Source organism: Chlorocebus sabaeus, chromosome 21 (assembly GCF_047675955.1).
Source record: "Chlorocebus sabaeus isolate Y175 chromosome 21, mChlSab1.0.hap1, whole genome shotgun sequence".
Taxonomy (NCBI): domain Eukaryota; kingdom Metazoa; phylum Chordata; class Mammalia; order Primates; family Cercopithecidae; genus Chlorocebus; species Chlorocebus sabaeus.
The window spans coordinates 115,975,499-115,994,881 of NC_132924.1; the positions used below are offsets into that span (position 1 = coordinate 115,975,499).

General features: G+C 47.8%; 2 protein-coding genes across 4 annotated transcripts; both read left to right on the forward strand.

Annotated features, from left to right (window-relative positions):
• Positions 1-499: 499 nt before the first annotated feature.
• On the forward strand, positions 500-5,306 carry LOC140709710 (putative trypsin-6). Of its 3 annotated transcripts, XM_073009433.1 has the most exons (6): positions 1,738-1,777; positions 2,808-2,967; positions 3,321-3,362; positions 4,023-4,276; positions 4,675-4,811; positions 5,118-5,295. In XM_073009433.1, exons 1-6 carry the CDS (start codon positions 1,738-1,740, stop codon positions 5,268-5,270), a joined length of 786 nt encoding a protein of 261 aa, XP_072865534.1. In that variant the 3' UTR covers positions 5,271-5,295. The 3 variants fall into 3 exon arrangements, with proteins under 3 accessions (XP_072865533.1, XP_072865535.1, XP_072865534.1); XM_073009432.1 differs by lacking the exons at positions 1,738-1,777; positions 3,321-3,362 and adding an exon at positions 500-1,045; XM_073009434.1 differs by lacking the exon at positions 3,321-3,362 and having other exon boundaries at positions 1,655-1,777; positions 5,118-5,306.
• A 7,014-nt stretch (positions 5,307-12,320) lies between these two features.
• Positions 12,321-16,476, forward strand: LOC119621579 (serine protease 1). Its single transcript, XM_073008683.1, has 5 exons — positions 12,321-12,360; positions 13,378-13,549; positions 14,603-14,856; positions 15,256-15,392; positions 15,693-16,476. Exons 1-5 carry the CDS (start codon positions 12,321-12,323, stop codon positions 15,843-15,845), a joined length of 756 nt encoding a protein of 251 aa, XP_072864784.1. The 3' UTR covers positions 15,846-16,476.
• Positions 16,477-19,383: the final 2,907 nt, after the last annotated feature.

Here is a 19,383-nt window from a genome sequence, read left to right on the forward strand (position 1 = left end):
CCATGTTTGTGGGAAGTTAAACTGTGAAACTCAGCAAAAATGAAAAGTAATTCACCACTGTTACTTACATGAAAACTCTTGTAAAGCTGTCAGGCACTGGGGACCATCTAAATATAGCAGCATTAGCTATGAGCCCATCACTGATTAGAGGGGGTACAGGGTGGAGAGGGGTCTCTGAACAGTGGGTCTCCTGGCTGTGGAGAAACTGGCTCAGCAGCCATGCTAGGAGCTGAAACTGAAGTTACTCTGTGTGTCCTCTCAACTCCACAGACACCACTTAGACATTTTTTCCCAATTCTCTCTGGTTTCCATTTGCTTCCTCCCTCTATCCCCTGGCCATGTCCAATTTCACTACCAAGTTTCTGATCTTTTCTCAGTTGGTTCACTGTCTCCAGAACATCCCTGATACTTTTACCTTTCAAACAATTCAGACTTGAACTCTGCTCACTCCTGCCCATCACCAACCTGAGCTCTGAGTTGCTGAGAAAGGAAAGCACCCTCATAAGGAAGCTCTTTCTTTCCTTACATCATTAGACTTGAGTGGAGACAGCATTCCCATCTCCACACAGCTTTGGCCAGGTTGTACCTCAGTCAATTACACAACTGTGTTTAGTAGCCTTGGTTAGGGCCCAAATCAGGATATTCTCTGGAAAGATTCACTTTCTACTGAGCCCAGTATAATCTCACTGCATCTAAGATAGAAAATTTTAGATCCACTCCTCCAAATTTCCATCATTGAATCCAACATGTGACCCATTTAACATGTGCTAAAATCTCTACCGACTGCTGATTCTAAGATCAGATCATAACCCAGATTTACCATGGTCCAAACTCTGACATCTGATCGGGGGCATGTCATTCTGGTTCATGCTGTCAGCCCCAAGCAGGTGGGTCAGTTTGCATCACCCTGAGTGCAGGTTGCCAGAGCTAACATGAGGCTGCTTGAAAAGAATCCATGACAGGATGCACATGAGACAGACAAATGTCTTCACATTGAAGAACGGGAGGAGTGTGCCATCGGTTTTCCATCCTACAGATGCACTGAGTAAGCTCCTACCTAAACTGTGCCCCCTCCTTCTTTGAAACACTTCCCATCCTTAAGCCTTGGTAGGAAGGAGAGCCATCTGGAAGCCCTGAATCCTGTGGAATGCGAGTCTCCCTTCTCCTTATCCCTTAGTGTTGGAATTCTTGTTCCCAAAGTCTTGGATTTGACATGCCTGCAGCCTGACTGAAGAGAAGCATCTTTATTTTCACAGGAATGAGCCTTAGATAAGACTTTCCTCCTCTCTTGGGGGATCCAGGACACTCAAAAGCCAAGCTTGTTACCAATGCTTGTCCTTCCTTAAGTACATTAAATACATTCCCAGTAGTCAAAAAGACTCCTAAGCAGCCAGGCCACTCTCCTTCCTTCTAACCATCATCTCCTCGGCCTAAGAAAGCCCAGCTGTGTGATCTGGGACTTGGCTTTCCCTGTCTTCCCCATCCCAGCATCCTTGCAGCAAACAGCCGGTCTCCCTCTCTGCTCTCAGAAGGCAAGTTTCCTTATCACCTGTGAATCACAAACACACAGAGTGGCCAAACATAGCCGAGCTGATGCAAGACCCTGGGAAGGGTAAAGCTGTAGGTGTGTTTGTGCTGAGAGGAGTGGTGACCTTCACCTCACAGACACCTCCTTTCCCAATCCTCGGGAGGTATAAAGACGGGTCCTCCACCACCAGTCAGGGACACTCTATCACCATGAATCCACTCCTGATCCTTGCCTTTGTGGGAGCTGCTGGTGAGTATCATGCCCTGCCTCAGACCCCAACCACCCCTTTCCTGGCAGACATAAGTCCTTCCATTCTTGCTGCCTCTTCTCTTTTGACTTTACTCCGATATTCTGTTTCCTCCATCTGGCATCTCTACTTCCCATCCCCCTTGGGCTCGCTTTAAGCCTCACCTATTTCAGCTTCTCCCTAATTTCACTCCCACCACTGCCATTCGTCCATATCCAACACGTGAATGGAGAGGCTGAGAAGGGAGGCCAGGTGGGGCTGGACCATGAAATGAAGCAGCAGGCTTCAGACTTGGCTCTGACAGCAGGAGAATAGCACTACTATAGCTGCTCTTAACCTCGAATGCACCTGGAGAGGTTGAAAAATTACTCACGCCAGAGACTCAGCTCTAGAAATTCTAACTTCATTGTCTGGGGTGCAACCTATGTTCTGGGTTTTTAAGCTTCCCAGATGATTTGTAACATTTCAAGGCATGCAGCCAAGGTTAAGAATTGCTGTCCTATCGGCCAATAACAACGTCTACCTTTGTTCTGTCAAAGTGAGCCTGGGGGCTGCCCTCAAATCTGCCCTGACTCCACTGTTCTAAGCTATGAGGGAATCTGGTCATGGACAGGTCTGCGCAGCCAGGGCGTTTTCCTAGCTTGGTCAAATTATCCTGACAAGCCAGGGCTCCAATAGCCAGCAGAGGTACACAGCTGATGAACAAAGAGAGAAGCACTCAGTGGGTGAGACAACCACATCCCAACAACTCCTGTCCCACTGGAAGTATTGTGAGGACATTCCTTGCAACCTCAGCCTGGTGACCCCAGGAGAGATCTGAACACCCACAGGGTACCTAGCTATGTGCCCTGGAGACACAGAGACTTGGAAGCCACATCCAGCGATGCTCACCAGGGGTGGCAGCCATCCCTCCCTTGCGTAGCCTCACTGTGCTTCTTAAGGATTTCAAATGAGAAGGAAGCAACCGCAGGCTAGGAGCCCCACCCCTAACATGCTACTGACTTGCCTTCTCCCTTCCCATCTCCACTCCAGTTGCTGTCCCCTTTGACTATGATGACAAGATCGTTGGGGGCTACACCTGTAAGGAGAATTCTGTTCCCTACCAGGTGTCCCTGAATTCTGGCTACCACTTCTGTGGTGGTTCCCTCATCAGCGAACAGTGGGTGGTGTCAGCCGGTCACTGCTACATGCCGTAAGTGTGGGGTGCCTCACTGCAAAACTCCCAGCCAGGCTGCCTGGGACAGCGTGGCTTCAGCCCAGGCAAATACTGAGGTTGGGTGAGATGGATGGGAGAGGTGGTGGAGAAGAAAACTTGCTGGCAGCAGCTGACTCTGCAGACCAGAGTGAACACAAGACAGGAACGTCTCACACCAAGGTAAATCCATGAAACAGCAAGGGCTGTGGTCGTAAAAGCAGTCAGTGATGATCTTGGGGTGCTCAGAGCTAGTGAGAAAAGCAGGGATGTGCCTTTTGCTGGTTAGACACACATTAAAGCCACCTAAGAAAGAATTTTTTTAAAATACTGAAGCCTGTGTCCTATCCCAGGGCAATTAACACAAAATTTTCAGGAAGAGGTTGTGAATGTCAGTGAGTATTTCACACTCTACCTTGGTAACTGTAGAGTGCATAGACAGAGCTGAGAACCACTGCCTACAACAGGAACTCTCAAACCTGAGTATGCACCAGAACCACCTACAAGCTTGTTAAGGCAGAAATCACTGGGTACCATCCCCAAGGTTCTGATCAGTAGATGGGGGTAAGGATGAAGAATTTACATTTCTAACAAGTTCCCAGGAGATTCTAATGCTATGGCTACCCTTGGATTAGAATACAGAGAAGTGTGTTGCTCACCAGGCCAAAAAGGAAGGGAGGAAGTCACCGTGCGCAGTTAGCAAAGGCCTGGGGTGAATAATGCTGGGAAAATTACAAGGAGCTCCTTGTGCCCACAGTGCTAGTGACTGTGGAGACTGTGGGAAAGAGGCTAGGAAGGCAGGTTGAGGAGCAGCCTCCTCTGGGATCCCATTGACTCTTCCCCACCCCACTACCACCAACCTCTGAAGCAGAAATGTTCTGGGTCTCACACCTGCACTGACCCACACTGCTCTCCTGCCCATGAGATATGGCCACACATCACACCCCATGTCTACAGAGCAGTCCATGAGCAGGGAGCTTAAGGACCCTGGGGATGGTGGGAAGGGTGCCATGGCTATGAGAGAAGGTCTTCACCATGCCTGCCCTGCCCATTAGCCACATCGAGGTGAGACTGGGAGAGCACAACATCGAAGTCCTGGAGGGAACTGAGCAGTTCATCAATGCAACCAATATCATCCGCCATCCCAAATACAACGGGAATACTCTGAACAATGACATCATGCTGATCAAGCTCTCCACACCTGCCATCATCAATGACTATGTGTCCACCATCCCTCTGCCCACCGCCCCTCCAGCTGCCGGCACCGAGTGCCTCATCTCTGGTTGGGGCAACACTCTGAGCTCTGGTGGTGAGTGGGACCCTTCGCCCTTCTACTTCACTCCATCCTCACAATTTCCAGAACAAACCATGCCCCTTAATTTAAAACCTGTCATCACCAGGCTTAAGACACATTTCCAGTGCCCATTACACACAGGCTCTACACTGGACACCAGAGAGACGCAAAGTCTCAAGGACTTGGCTCCTAAAATCAAGAGACAGGACAAATGGAGAACTTACTATGATCATGTCTTAGGTTCAACAATGATCATTCTGGGAACTAAAAGCCAGAGTCCCTTGCCAGGACTTATGTTTTGGAGTCCTCTCCAGGAGCAGTGTTCCTCTTCAATGTTCCATCCTAGATTATTGTCTCCTTCTCTGGCCTGACTCATATTTCAACTTTCTTTGATCTCTTCCTGATCCTCACAGCTGACTACCCAGATGAGCTGCAGTGCCTGTATGCTCCTGTGCTGACCCAGGCTAGGTGTAAACTCTCCTACCCTTTCCGGATTACCAGCAACATGTTCTGTGTGGGCTTCCTTGAAGGAGGCAAGGATTCCTGCCAGGTGATTTGAACAACCCTTCCCATGCTGAGGCTCCCACTGATACCCAGGCCCCATCTGGGAAAAAGATTTTAACTCCCAATGTAGCAGGGTTGAGGAGGCTTCCTGCAGTGAGCCCATGGAGAAGTGAGGAAGGCTCCCTTGGGCTGCATGCTGACTGCTTAGGGAGAACACAGAATGGGCCACCACCATAGAAGGACGTGGAGGCACAGAGCTGGCTGGAAAGGGGTCTTTTAAGGTTCAGAGTGAATGTAGCTATATTCCTCCTCCATCTCTCTCTTCATACAACCTGTCCCTTCTTCACCCCAGGGTGACTCTGGTGGCCCTGTGGTCTGCGATGGAGAGCTCCAAGGTATTGTCTCCTGGGGCTATGGCTGTGCCCTGAAGAGGAGGCCTGGAGTCTACACCAAGGTCTACAACTATGTGGACTGGATTAAGGACACCATAGCTGCCAACAGCTAAAGCCCCCGGTCCCTCTGCAGTCTCAGTACCAATAAAGTGACCCTTCTCTCGTTGTCTGTGTCTGTGCCTGACACCTCACATTCCTTCACACTGGAAAGCATCCTCCACTCTCAGGTCAGACAGGACTGTCTCCCTTAAATGTAAGCAGAGCCCCCAGCTCCCAAAATGTGCTGCATGGTACACTAGATTGGCACATACAAAGAGATGGAATCCAAAAATAATAAGAAGCTTCAGAGAAAGAGGGGCTTTATTACTGTTTCTAGAGAAACGTGTGTTTCAGAACAGTGGTCTTTGGTGGGGGGTATTGATTTTTATTTGGGTTCTCACAGTGGTTAGAGCTACTCTGCCTTTAGCACAATCACAGCACAGAAAATCTGTCAACACTTTCAAGGTGGCCCAAAAAATCTGACCAGCTGAATCTTATTGTTAACATACAACAATAATGACAAACGCTGTTGGTGATGGTGTGCCTCTCCCAGGAATGTTTAGACACCAAACCCTCGACCAAGCCCTCGCTTCTCATTCACCTGGAAAATCAGACTCAAGTAAATCTCCCTGGACCCCTAACTCTCCCTCAATTCCCTAGTTCCATCTCTGTGAACAGCTAGAGAGATGTCCCGCCTACCATAGCGGGAGCCTGACTGTGACTTGGGAATCAAGCCCAGCTCTGCACTCTTCTTTGCCTTTCGGGTAGGACGCTGCAGTGAATCCCACAGCTACAAACAGCTCCCCACTCTGACCAGGGAATGAAACTAGAGAGGGTCAGGATTCGCCCATATGATCAATCAACTAAAGAAGGATTCCTTTTCATAAAATTTGCTTGCCTTTGAAACACTACAAGTTACTTGGGACTCTTTATAAAAGGTGGAAGAAAAAACATCTGAGGGCTATAACATGATCCAGCCACTCTGGACACACATTGGCTGGCTTGCACCCACGGGACACAGCAGAGGGAGGCAGGCCAAGTGGCACCTGTGGCACCTGCCAAAGCCTCCTACTGGCAATTCTGAGAGGGCCCATGTTGGGGCCGTAACTCATCCGAGTTTGTCACCGAAGATCCAAGCAAGCTTCTCTTTGAAATTCCACCTTCACCTTCTGTCCCACGTGGTTGTGGACACCCATGGAGCTGGTACCAAGGACCAGGAGCAGCCAAGGGAGACAGACATGTTCAGAGCACATTTGCTGTTACAGGGAACACAGCACAGGCCTCCAAGTGTCCCCGGAGCAGCATGCAAATTGCAGTGATGAGTAGAGTAAAACCTCTACATGGAGCACAGCATTCCTGGCCAACACAGGGGACTGCAGTCCACTTGCTGTGGAATACACCCATGTATGCATCAGCCACTTGTTTGGTAAACAGTAAATGTATACAATCAATTACCTTGAGAGGGCCATCTGTGCTCCAGATGTGTGGTTTGTGTGAGGAGACGGCTACCACTCACTATCTTCAGAGTAAAACAGGGCTCAGGGTTCACACAAAATGGACAGATACACCTGGGTTACCCAGAAATTCACTGCATACAAACATCACTTTGTTCAACATGGATTTTGTTTTTATGGAGTCCAAACTCAGACCCTAGTTCACTTTACAGCCTTGGGTTTGTCTGCTTGTAGAGATACATATACAGTAGTAGATAGATAGACAAAACAGATACATTTTTTTCCCTTTCTTACCATAATGTCAATGCCTCGTCTGAATATCATCATCACTCGAGTCAAGGGAAGAACCAAATGCTTTGTATAAACAGGTCTGGGCCGGCGGGGGAGTGTTAGTTTGCATTATTTTCTGTGTCCATTCAGATCATTGCTTTCAAAGCCCAGCTGGTTACCTGAATCCAAAAGACAGACATAAGGATCCCAGTGGCCTTCCAGACGGCTGCTTCCACCTCCTACCTGGGCGACTCTTTACACAGAAAAGTGAGTCACCCCACTCAGAAGGTTTGATGAAAATCACAGGTAACCACGACGTTTCTTCCAAATGTTCAGTGTAAAATAAACCACTACCACCACCACCAAAAATACAAAATAAGCAAAAAAAAAAAAAAAAAAAAAAGCTTATTCTAAATGCAAGAGAAAATGCTATGTGAGAACCAGGTCAAGGGGCTGCATTTTCTCAGGCCACCCAGCTTTCTCAGTCCATTTGCTCACATGGAACCGTCAGATATGAAGGTCTCCAGAGTGTGTGCTCGGGATCGAGGCTGGAATCGTTCACCTGTGGGTCCAGATCAAAGGGCAAAGAAGCAGAAAGCCACAACTCTGTCCACAGCCATGGCTTAGGGCCTCCTTCTCACAGAGGCTCTGAAGAGCCCCCACCTCAGCCTTCACACAAAACATCTCCTTCTGGCTCAACTACAGCCAGGCTGGAGTGCCGTGGCATGATCTCTGCTCACTACAACCTCCGCCTCCAGGGTTGATGTGATTCAGCCTCCCAAGTAGCTGGGATTACAGTCACGCGCCACCATGCCCAGCTAATTTTTTTTTTTTTTTTTTTAAGTAGTGACATGGTTTCACCATGTTGTCCAGGCTGGTTTTGAACTCCTGACCTCAAGTGCTCCAAAGTTTTGGGATTATAGGCATGAGCCACCACTTCTGGTCGAGGCCCCATTTAAAAGAAATAATAATAATTTCAACTTTCATTTTAGATTCAGCGGCTACATCTGCAGGATTGTTACGTGGGTATATTGTGTGATGCTGAGCTTTGGGGCACAAATGATCTCATCACTCAGGCAGTGAGCTTAGTACCCAATAGGTAGTTTTTCAGCCCTTTCCACCCTCCTTCTCTCTTCCCTCTAGTAGTGCAGTGTCTATGGTTCCCATATTTATATTCATGTGTACCCAATGCTCAGCTCAAACTTATAAGTGAGAACCTGATATTTGGTTTTCCGTTCCTATGTTAATTTGCTTAGGATTATGGCCTTCAGCTCCATCCATGTTTCTGCAAAGGACATGATTTCATTCTTTTCTTGGCTGTGTAGTATTCCACGGTGTATATGTACCACATTTCCTTTATCCATTCTACTGCTGATGGCCACCTAGATTGATTCCGTGGCTTTGTATTGTGAATAGTGCTGTGACGGATATGCAAGACCATGTGTCTTTTTGGCAGAAAAAATTATTTTCCTTTGGATAAAAGCCCACTAAAGGAATTGCTGGGTGGAATGCTAGTTCTGTTTTAAATTATTTCAGAAAACTCCAAACTGCTTTCTGCATTAATTTTTCCATGAACAAATTTACACTCTGGCCAACAGTGTATAAGTGTTCCCTTTCCTCTGCAGCCTCACCAGCGTCTTCTATTTTTTTTGACATTTTAATAATAGCCACTCCAAAACCAAGCTCTTTCAAGGCCAACATGGGGAGGAGCCACAAATATCCCTTTTCCAGAAGAGAATTCCTGCCTGCCCAGTGGTAGAATTCTTGTTTTCATCTGTCTTTCATTGTTTGTTTTTCAAAGAAAAACCAAAGGCAAAGTGGTATGATCTTCCACACCTGAACCAGGTTGCAACCACCAGAGCCTGCTGGGAAGGGGCCCGTCAAGCATGCATTGATCTTGTCACCTGGAATCTGACAGATCAACAAGCCCCATAGCAACCGACCATACACCTGCCCATCAGCACTCATCCTTTCAAGGGATTAGCTCAATTCTGGCTCTGCAGACACTGGCAGCCACAGGTCACAAACCCTGGGTCTCTGTGGACTTCCCTCATCACCCACGGCCACAATGGGCTGCCTGTCCTAGGCAGAGACACAGCAACATTTTCTTAAACTGAAATTAAGCATAAATTCCCTTCACCAATAATCATCTGAGGGCACAGTCCCTGCCTCCTTCCTAGGGGATTTTAAAACACATCTCTCTGACCCAAGCAGGTAGGTGAGATCTGATTTTAAAAGGCGGGGGGCGAATATCGAGATGAATTGTGGTATTAGGAATGAATCTCAAGTGTTTTTGTGTTGGTACAGGCATCCACATCCAGAACTGAACCTGGAGATGGAGAAAAATGCAGGAGAGGAAACGAGAAAAAAAGGGGGACAAAGTTGCTGAAAGTCATTGAAAGCTTCTCCCATGGTTCTTTCTGGCTCTGGTTGCTTTGCCAAGGTATTGAGTTTAGGCAGGGCCGGCTCTGACTGGGAGCTGCTGCTCTGGGAGATGGAAGAATCACTGCACCTCCAGAAAGCTCATTTGATCATCTGTAAAATGATCATTTGATCATCTCCAAAATGTAAAATCACAAGGTGATTGTGATGATAAAATGAAAAAAAATTCTTAACTTATATGAGTTACCTGCTGTATAGTAAGTTACATGGTATATAGTAAGCACACAGAAATGATTCACTGTTATCATAATTGAAAGACAGTAGTTTGGTGTGCTAACACTAAACACAAGACAGAAAGATGTATTAGAGAAGCAGACAAATAAATCTATAGTTCAGAATGAACAGGACCCAGAATGACATGTCCTCCAAATTGTGCTTGGGCAGCTGGATCTGAGCCTATCCTACACATCTGAGTCTATAGTACGGGGTAGCAGTCTCCACCTATAGCTGTCTTCTCTGACTGTAAGGTCATTCCTTTTGAAGAAAGCTGACCTCAGACTATACTGTGATCATTTAAGGAAGAGCGCAAAATTCTGGAGAAGGTTAGTCTTCAAGCTGTAGATACAGAAATCCTCATATTCTTGGGTGTTCCCTTTCAGACAGAGAGTCAGAGCACAAGCACCTGATCCAAAAATCCCCTTTTCCAAACACATTTTCCATCCTCTACCAAGGTTCACCTCCCTGTTTAGTGCACACTGGTGTCGTGCCTACACTTGCTAGAGCAAGAGCCTCTCCTTATCCCCTAAGGCAGGAGTTCTGTGAAGACCCCATGACAAGGGGAAAAAATGAAACAACATGCTTAGGGACAACACAGGAAAAGTCCATATTATCAATGCTCCAAAACCTGGTTACCTCAGGCTTGGCCAGTTATTCATGAGCAGAAAGGTGTGTCATCTACATAGCAGTCATGGCCTGGATGGGTCAGGAACTGTGGCAAGGTAAGGCTCTGAGACAAGGTGCCAGGAGAAAGATGAATTCAATCATCTATTTCTGCCAGGAAGAAAAGCACCAGGAAGGAATCAAATGTAGTTTGTCCTCTGGGGATCTCTGTCCTGATCCTCAATAAATTGCCTTTTAGATGCCACCTGCAGCAATTCCCACACTTCACAATGCACTCCATGGCTTGTTGGTCTTATGATCAGCTCTGCCAAGATCTGCATTCTTAGCAAGACAGAATCATTCTGAATCTCATTGTCTTCCTCTATAAATGGAAACACTTTTGCTCTGCACAAATCACAATTAGTATGTCTGTGGGAAGTTAAACTGTCAAAGTCACCAAAATGAAAACAATGCACCACAGTTGCTTACGTGAAAACTCTTCTAAAGCTGTCAGGCACCATGCACCATCTAAATATAGCAGTGTTAGGTATGAGCCCATCCGTGATTAGAGGAGGTACGAGGTGGAGAGGGGGTCTCCGAGCAGTGGGTCTCCTGGCTGTGGGGAAGCTGGCTCGGCGGCCATGGCAGGAGCTGAACTCGAAGGTACTCTGTATGACCTCTCAACTCCATGGGCCCCATTTTGGCATTTTTTCCAATTCCCTCTGGTTTCCATTTGCTTCCTCCCACTATCCCCCTGGCCATGCCCAATTTCACCACCAAGTTTCTGAGCTTTGCTCATTTTGTTCACCATCTCCAGAACATCCCTCCTTCTTTTACCTTTCAAAGAATTCAAACTTGAACTCTGTTCACTCCTGCCCATCACCAACCTGAGCTCTGAGTTGCTAAGAAGGGAAAGCACCCTCATAAGAAAGCTTCTTCTTTTCTTACATCATTAGACTTGAGCAGACACAGCATCTCCATCTCCACACTACCCTGGCCAAGTTGTGCCTCAGTCAATTACACAACTGTGTCTTAGCAACCTTGCTAGGGCCCAAATCAGGATATTATCTGGGAAGATTCACTTTGTACTGAGCCCAGCATAATCTCACAGCATCTAAGACAGAAAATTCTAGACCCACCCCTCCACATCTTCGTTATTGAACCCAATATGTGACCCATTTACCATGTAATCTCTACCTACTGCTGATTCTCAGATCAGCTCATAACCCAGATTGACCATGGTTGAAACTCTGGCATGCCATTGTGGTTCAGGCTGACAGCCCTGACCAGGTGGATCAGTTTGCATCGCCCTGAATGCAGGTTGCCAGGGCAATGGTGAGGCTGCATGAAAAGAACTTATGACACAATGCACATGAGACAGACAAATGTCTTCACATTGAAGAAGGGGAGGAGAGTGCCATTGGTTTTCCATCCTCCAGATGCACTGAGCAAGTTCCTAACTAACCTGTGCCCCTCCTTCTTTGCAACACTTCCCATCCTTAAGCCTTGGTAGCAAGGAGAGCCATCTGGAAGCCCAGAATCCTGTGAAATGCGAGTCTCCCTTCCCCTTATCCCTTAGTGTTGGAATTCTTGTTCCCAAAGTCTTGGATTTGACGTGCCGGCACACTGACTGGAGGGAAGCATCTTTATTTTCACAGGAATGAGCCTTAGATAAGACTTCGCTCCTCTCTTGGGGGCTCCAGGACACTGAAAAGCCAAGCTTATTACCATCGCTTGTCCTTCCTTAAGAACATTAAATACTTCCCCAATAGATAAAAGGATTCCTAAATAGCGAGGCCATTTTCCCTCCTTCTAAGCCTCATCTCCTGGGCCTAAGAAAGCCCAGCTGTGTGATCCAGGGCTTGGTTTTCCCTGTCTTCCCCATTCCACCATCCTTGTAGGAAACAGCCAATCACCCTCTCTCCTCTCAGAAGACAAGTTTCCTTATCACTTTTAAATCACAAACCCACAGAGTGGCCAAATATAGCCGAGCTGATGCAAGACCCTGGGAAGGGGAAAGCTGCAGGTGTGTTTGTACGGGGAGGAGTGGTGACCTTCACCTCACAGACACCTCCTCTCCCGATCCTCGGGAGTTATAAAGATGGGTCCTCCACCACCAGTCAGGCACTTTCTACCACCATGAATCCACTCCTGATCCTTGCCTTTGTGGGAGCTGCTGGTGAGTATCATGCCCTGCCTCAGGCTCCACGCACACCATTTCCTGGCAGACACATGCCCTTCCATTCTTGCTACCTCTCCCCTTTTGACTGTGCTCTGATATTCTATTTCCTCCATATGGCATCTCTATTTCCCATCCTGTTTGGGCTCTCTTTAAGGCTCTCCTGTTTCAACTTCTCCCTGATTTCACTCCCACCACTGTCATTCATCTATATCCGAGCTGTGGTTGGAGAAGCTAGGAAAGGAGGTCAGGTGGGGCTGGCCCAAGAAATGAAGCAGCAGGCTTCAGGCTTGGCTCCTACAGCACCACAATAGCACCACTAGAGCTGCTCTTAACCTCGGATGCACCTGGAGAGGTTGAAAAATTACTCATGCCAGAGACTCAGCTCTAGAAATTCTCACTTCATTTGTCTGGGGTGCAGCTTGTGTTCTGGGCTTTTAAGCTTCCCAGGTGATTCTTAATATTTCCAAGCATACAGCCAAGGTTAAGAATTGCTATACTATTGGCCAATAACAACATCTACCCTTGTTCTGTCGAAGTGAACCTGGGGGCTGCCCTAAACGCGGCCCTAACTGCACAGATCTGAGCTATAGGGGAAGCTGGTCTTGGCAAGTTCTCCACAGCCAGGGGTTTTCCTAGCTTGGCCAAAGTATCCTGACAATCCAGGACTCAAATAGCCAGGAGAAGTACACAGCTCATGAATAAAAGAGAGAAGCACCCAGTGGGTGAGACAATCACATCCCAGCTCCTATCCCACTGAAAGCATTGTGAGGACATTCCTTGCATCCTCAGCCTGGTGACCCCAGGAGAGGTCTGAGCCCCCACTGGGTACCTAGCTATGTGCCCTGGAGACACAGAGACTTGGGAGCCACATCCAGTGATGCTCACCAGGGGTGGCTGCGCTCCCTCCCTTGCCTAGCCTCACTGTGCTTGTAAACCATTTCTAATTAGAAGGAAGCAACTGCAGGCTGGGAGCAGCACCCCTAACATGCTACTGACTTGCCTTCTCCCTTCCCGTCTCCACTCCAGTTGCTGCCCCCATTGACGATGATGACAAGATCGTTGGGGGCTACACCTGTGGGAAGAATTCTCTCCCCTACCAGGTGTCCCTGAATTCTGGCTACCACTTCTGCGGTGGCTCCCTCATTAACAAACAGTGGGTGGTGTCAGCAGGTCACTGCTACAAGACGTAAGTGTGGGGCCCCTGACGGCAAAGCTCCCAGCCAGGCTGCCTGGTGGAGCATGACTTCAGCTCAGAGAAATACTGAGGTTGAGTAAGATGGATGGGAGAGATGGTGAAGAAGAAAACTTGTTGGCAGCAGCTGACTCTCCAGAGCAGAGAGTGAACACAAGACAGGAACCTCTCACACCCAGGCAAAACCATGAAACAGCAAGGGTTGTGGTCATAAAAACAGGCAGGGATGATCTTGGGGTGGTCAGAGCTAGTGAGAAAAGCAGCCAAGTACCTTTTGCTGGTTAGCTACACATTAAAGCCACCTTAGAAAGAATTCAAAAATACTAATGCCTGTGTCCCATCCCAGGGCGATAAACTTAAAATTTTCAGAAAGAGGGTGTGAATATCTGAGTATATAACACTCTACTTCCAGTAACTGTAGCGTGCATAGACAGAGCTGAGAAACTCTGCCTAGGCAAAGAACTCTCAAACCTGAGTATGCACCAGAAACACCTGCAGGCTTGTTAAGGCACAAATCACTGAGTCCCATCCCCAAGGTTCTGATCAGTAGGTGGGGGTAAGAACCAAGAATTTACATTTCTAACAAGTTCCCAGGAGATGCTAATACTATGGCTACCCTTGGATTAGATTACACAGAAGGGTGGTGTTCACCAGGCCAAGAAAGAGGGAGGAACAGACATTGTGCACAGTTAGCAAAGGCCTGGGGTGAAGAATGCTGGGAAAACTACAAGGAGCTCCTTGTGCCCACAGTGCTAGTGACTGTGGAGATTGTGGGAAAGAGACTGGGAAGGCTGGTTGAGGAGCAGCCTCCGGTGGGATCCCTTTGACTCTTCCCAACCCCACTACCACCAACCTCTGAAGCAGAAATGTCCTGGGTCTCACACCTGCACTAACCCACATCCCTCTGCTGCCCGTGTGATATGGCTACACAGCCCACCCGATCCCTCCAGAGCTGTCCTTGAGCAGGGAGCTTAAGGACCCTGTGGAAGTGGGATGGGTGCCCCGGCTGTGAGAGAAGGTCTTCACCATGCCTTCCTTGTCCATCAGCCGCATCCAGGTGAGACTGGGAGAGCACAACATCGAAGTCTTGGAGGGAACTGAGCAGTTCATCAATGCAGCCAAGATCATTCGCCACCCCAGTTATAACAGTAATACTCTGAACAATGACATCATGCTGATCAAGCTCTCCTCAGCTGCTGTCATCAATGCCCGCGTGTCTACCATCTCTCTGCCCACCGCCCCTCCAGCTGCTGGCGCCAAGTGTCTCATCTCTGGCTGGGGCAACACTCTGAGCTCTGGTGGTGAGTGGGACCCTTTGTCCTTCTACTTCCCTCCATCCTCACAATTTCCAGAATGAAGCATGCCCCTTAACTTAAATCCTCTCGCCTCCAGGGTTAAGAGGCATTTCTAGTGCCCATCACACACAGGCTCTGCACTGGGCACCAGAGGATACGAAGTCTCAAGGACTTGACTCCTAAAATCAAGACAGGACAAATGGAGAACTGGCTATGATCACGTCTTGGGAGGGGTTCAACAGTGATCATTTTGGGAACTAAAACCAGAATCCCTTTCCAGGACTTATGTTTTGGAGTCCTCCCCAGAGGCAATGTTCCTCTTCAATGTTCCATCCTAGATTATTGTCTCCTTCTCTGGCCTGACCCATATTTCGACTTTCTTTGATCTGTTCCTGATCCTCACAGCTGACTATCCAGATGAGCTGCAGTGCCTGGAAGCTCCTGTGCTGACCCAGGCTAAGTGTGAAGCCTCCTACCCTGGAAGGATTACCAGCAACATGTTCTGTGTGGGCTTCCTTGAGGGAGGCAAGGATTCCTGCCAGGTGATTTGAACAACCCTTCCCATGCAGAGGCTCCCACTGATACCCAGGCCTTACCTGGGAAAAAGATTGGAACTCCCAAGGTGGTGGGGCTGAGGATGCTCCCTGCAGTGCCCCTAGTGAGAAGTGAGGAAGGCTCCCTTGGGCTGCATGCTGTCTGCTTAGGAAGAAAAGAGAAAGGGCCACCGTGAGAAGGACGTGGAGCCACAGAGCTGCCTGGAAAGGGGTCTTTTAAGGTTCAGAGTAAATATAGCTATATTCCTCCTCCATCTCTCCATACAACTTGTACCTTCTTCACCCCAGGGTGACTCTGGTGGCCCTGTTGTCTCCAATGGACAGCTCCAAGGCATTGTCTCCTGGGGCGATGGCTGTGCCCAGAAGAACAAGCCTGGAGTCTACACCAAGGTCTACAACTATTTGACCTGGATTAAGAACACCATAGCTGCCAACAGCTAAAGCCCCTGGTCCCTCTGCAGTCTCTATACCAATAAAATGACCCTGTTCTCACTGTGTCTGTGCCTGCTCCCTCACACTCCTTCACACTGGAAAGCATCCTCCAATCTCAGGTCAGACACGCCAGTCCCCCTTAAAGGTAAGCAGAGCCCCCAGCTCCCAAAATGTGTTCCATGGTACACTAGATTAGCACATACAAAGAGATGGAATCCAAAAATAAGAAGCTTGGGAGAAAGGGGGGCACTGTTTTCTAGAGAAAAGTGTGTTTCAGAACAGTGGTCTTTGGTGGGGGGTATTGATTTTTATTTGGGCTTCTCACAGTGGTTAGAGCTACTCTGCCTTCAGAACAATCACAGCACAGAAAATGTGTCAGCATCGTCAAGGTGGCCCAAAACATCTGACCAGCTGAATCTTATTGCTAACATACAACGACGACAAATGCCGTTGGTGATGACATGCCTCTACCAAGAATGTGTCAGCACCAAACCCTGGACAAAGCCCCCCTTCCTATTCACCTGGAAAATCAGACTCAAGTAAATATCCCTGGCCCCTAACTCTTCCCTCAATTCCCTAGTTCCATCTCTGTGAGCAGCTAGAGAGATGTCCCGCCTACCATAGCGGGAGCCTGACTGTGACTTGGGAATCAAGCCCAGCTCTGCACTCTTCATTTTCCTCTTCTTTGCCTTTGGGGTAGGATGCTGCAGTGAATCCCACAGCCAACACCAGCTCCCCACTATGACTATGACCAGGGAAAGAAACTAGAGAGGACCAGGATTCACCCATTTGATCAATTAACTGAGGAAGTATTCATTTTCATAAAACTTGCTTGCCATTGAAACACTTCAAGTGAGTTATTAGGGACTCCTTTAAAAAGATGGAAGGAAAGACATCAGAAGGCTGTGACACTGTCCAGCCACTCTGGCCACACGTTGACTGGCTTGCACCCACTGGACGCAGCAGAGGGAGGCAGGGCCCATGGCACGTGTGGCACCTGCAAAACCTCCTCCTGACAATTCTGAGAGGGCCCATATTCGGGCCGTAGCTTGTCAAGGTTGTCACTGAAGATCCAAGCAAGCTTCTCTTTAAAATTCCACCTTCACCTTCTGTCCCAAGTGCTTGTGGACACCCCTGGGAGCTGGTACCAAGGGCCAAGAACAGCCAAGGGAGACAGACAAGCTCAGAGCACACTTCCAGTTACAGGGAACACAGCACAGGTCTCCGAGTGTCCACGGAGGAGCATGCAAACTGCAGTGATGAGTAGAGTAAAACCTCTACATGGAGCACAGCATTCCTGGCAAGCACAGGGGACCGCAGTCCACATGCTGTGGAATACAAACAAGTAAGCATCAGACACTTGTTTGGTAAACGGTAAATGTGTAAGATCAATTACCTTGAGAAGGTCATCTGTGCTCCAGATGTGATTCATGTGAGGAGACGGCTACCACTTACTACCTTCAGAGGAAAACAGGGCTCAGCGCTCACACACAATGGACAGATACACACGGTTTACCCAGAAAGTCACTGCATAAAAACATTAGTTTGTTCAACATGGATTTGGTTTTTATGGAATACAAACGCAGACCCTAGTTCACCTTACAGCGTTGAGTTTGTCGGCTTATGGAGAAATATATACAGTAGACAGATAGAGAGGAAACTTACACTTTTTCCCTTTCTTACCATAATGTCAGTGTCCCGTCTGAATGTCATCATCACTCAAGAGTCAAGGGAAGAACCAAATCCTTCATATAAACAGGACTGAGCGGGGAGTGTTAGTTTCCACTGTTTTCTGTCTCCATTCAGATCACTCCTATCAAAGCCCAGCTGGTTACCTGAAGCCAAGAGACAGACATAAGGATCCCAATGGCCTCCAGATGCCTGCTTCCACCTCCTACCTGGGCCACGTAGACTCTTTACACAGAAGAGTGAGTCACCCCACTCAGAAGGGTTGTCAGCAGAAACAGGGCATGAAAGTCACAGATAACCATGGAATTTCTTCCAAGTGTTCAGTGTAAAATAAACCACCACCAACAACAACAAAAACACCTAACAAGCAAAAGATGCTTATTCAAAATCCAAGACAAAATACTGAGTGAGAGGCAGGCCATGTGGTTGCATGTTCTCAAGTCACACAGCTTTCCCAGTCCATTTGCTCACATGGAACCGTGAGATGTGAAGGTCTCCAGAGTATGTGGTTGGGATTGAGGCTGGTACTGTTCACCTGTGGGTCCAGACAATAGGGCAAAGAAGCAGAAAGCTGCAACTCTGTCCACCACCACGGCTTATGCCCTCCTTCCCACAGAGGCTCTGAAGAGCCCCCACCTCAGCCTTCACACAAAACATCTCCTTCTGAATCACCACAGCCAGGCTGGAGTGCCGTGGCATGGTCTCTCCTCACTACAGCCTCTGCCTCCTGGGTTCAAGAGACTCAGCCTCCCAAGTACCTGGGATTACAGGCACCTGCCACCCTGCCCAGCTAATTTTTTTTTTTTTTTTTTTTTGTATTCTTGGTAGAAACAGTGTTTCACCATGTTGGCCAGGTTGGTTTTGTTGTCCTGACCTCAAGTAATCCAAAGTGTTGGGATTACAGGCATGAGCCACTGCTATTGGCCCAGGACGCATTTTAAAAAAATAATAATTTCTACTTTTATTTTAGATTCAGGGGGTACATGTGCAGGTTTGTTACATGGGTATATTGTGTGATGCTGAGGTTTGGGGCACAAATGATCTCATCACTCAGGCAGTGAGCTTACACCCAATAGGTAGTTTTTCAGCCCTTTCCACTCTCCTTCTCTCTTCCCTCTAGTAGTTGCAATATCTACTCTTCCCATTTTTATACCCATGTGTACCCAATGCTCAGCTCGCACTTATAGATGAGAACATGATATTTGGTTTTCCGTTCCTATGTTGATTTGCTTAGGATTATGGTCTCCAGCTCCATCCATGTTGCTGCAAATAACATGATTTCATTCTTTTCATGGCTGCATAGTATTCCACGGTGTATATGTACCACATTTCCTTTATCCAGTCTACCGCTGATGGCCACCTAGGTTGATTCCATGGCTTTGCTACGGTGAATAGTGCTGTTACAGATATGCAAGAGCAAATCTTTTTGGCAGAACAATTATTTTCCTTTGGGTAAATGCCCAGTAAAGGAATTGCTGGGTGGAATCATAGTTCTGTTTTAAATTATTTCAGAAATCTCCAAAGTGCTTTCTGCATTACTTTTTCCATGAACTAATTTACACTCAGGCCAACAGTGTACACACGTTCCCTTTCCTCTGCAGCCTCAACAGCATCTTCCATTTTTTTGACATTTTAATAGTAGCCACCCTGCAGCAAAGCTCTTTCAAGGCCAATGTTGGGAAGAGCCACAAACCTCCCTTTTCCCGAACAGAATTATTGCCTGCACACTTTTAGAGTTCTTGAATTCATCAGTCTTTCGTTGTTTGGTTTTCATAGAAAAACCAAAGCTAAAGTAGTATGACATTCCACACCTGAACCAGTTTGTAGCCCCCAGAGCCTGCTGGGAAGGGTCCCTCAA

Excerpts from the sequence above, each read along its gene's own strand:
- LOC140709710 (XM_073009432.1), top strand. The coding sequence starts at position 964 with ATGCACATGAGACAGACAAATGTCTTCACATTGAAGAACGGGAGGAGT. Across the intron at positions 4,277-4,674 it reads CAACACTCTGAGCTCTGGTG|CTGACTACCCAGATGAGCTG; the intron begins GTGAGTGGGACC and ends TGATCCTCACAG. Across the intron at positions 4,812-5,117 it reads GAGGCAAGGATTCCTGCCAG|GGTGACTCTGGTGGCCCTGT; the intron begins GTGATTTGAACA and ends TCTTCACCCCAG.
- LOC119621579 (XM_073008683.1), top strand. The coding sequence starts at position 12,321 with ATGAATCCACTCCTGATCCTTGCCTTTGTGGGAGCTGCTG. Across the intron at positions 14,857-15,255 it reads CAACACTCTGAGCTCTGGTG|CTGACTATCCAGATGAGCTG; the intron begins GTGAGTGGGACC and ends TGATCCTCACAG. Across the intron at positions 15,393-15,692 it reads GAGGCAAGGATTCCTGCCAG|GGTGACTCTGGTGGCCCTGT; the intron begins GTGATTTGAACA and ends TCTTCACCCCAG.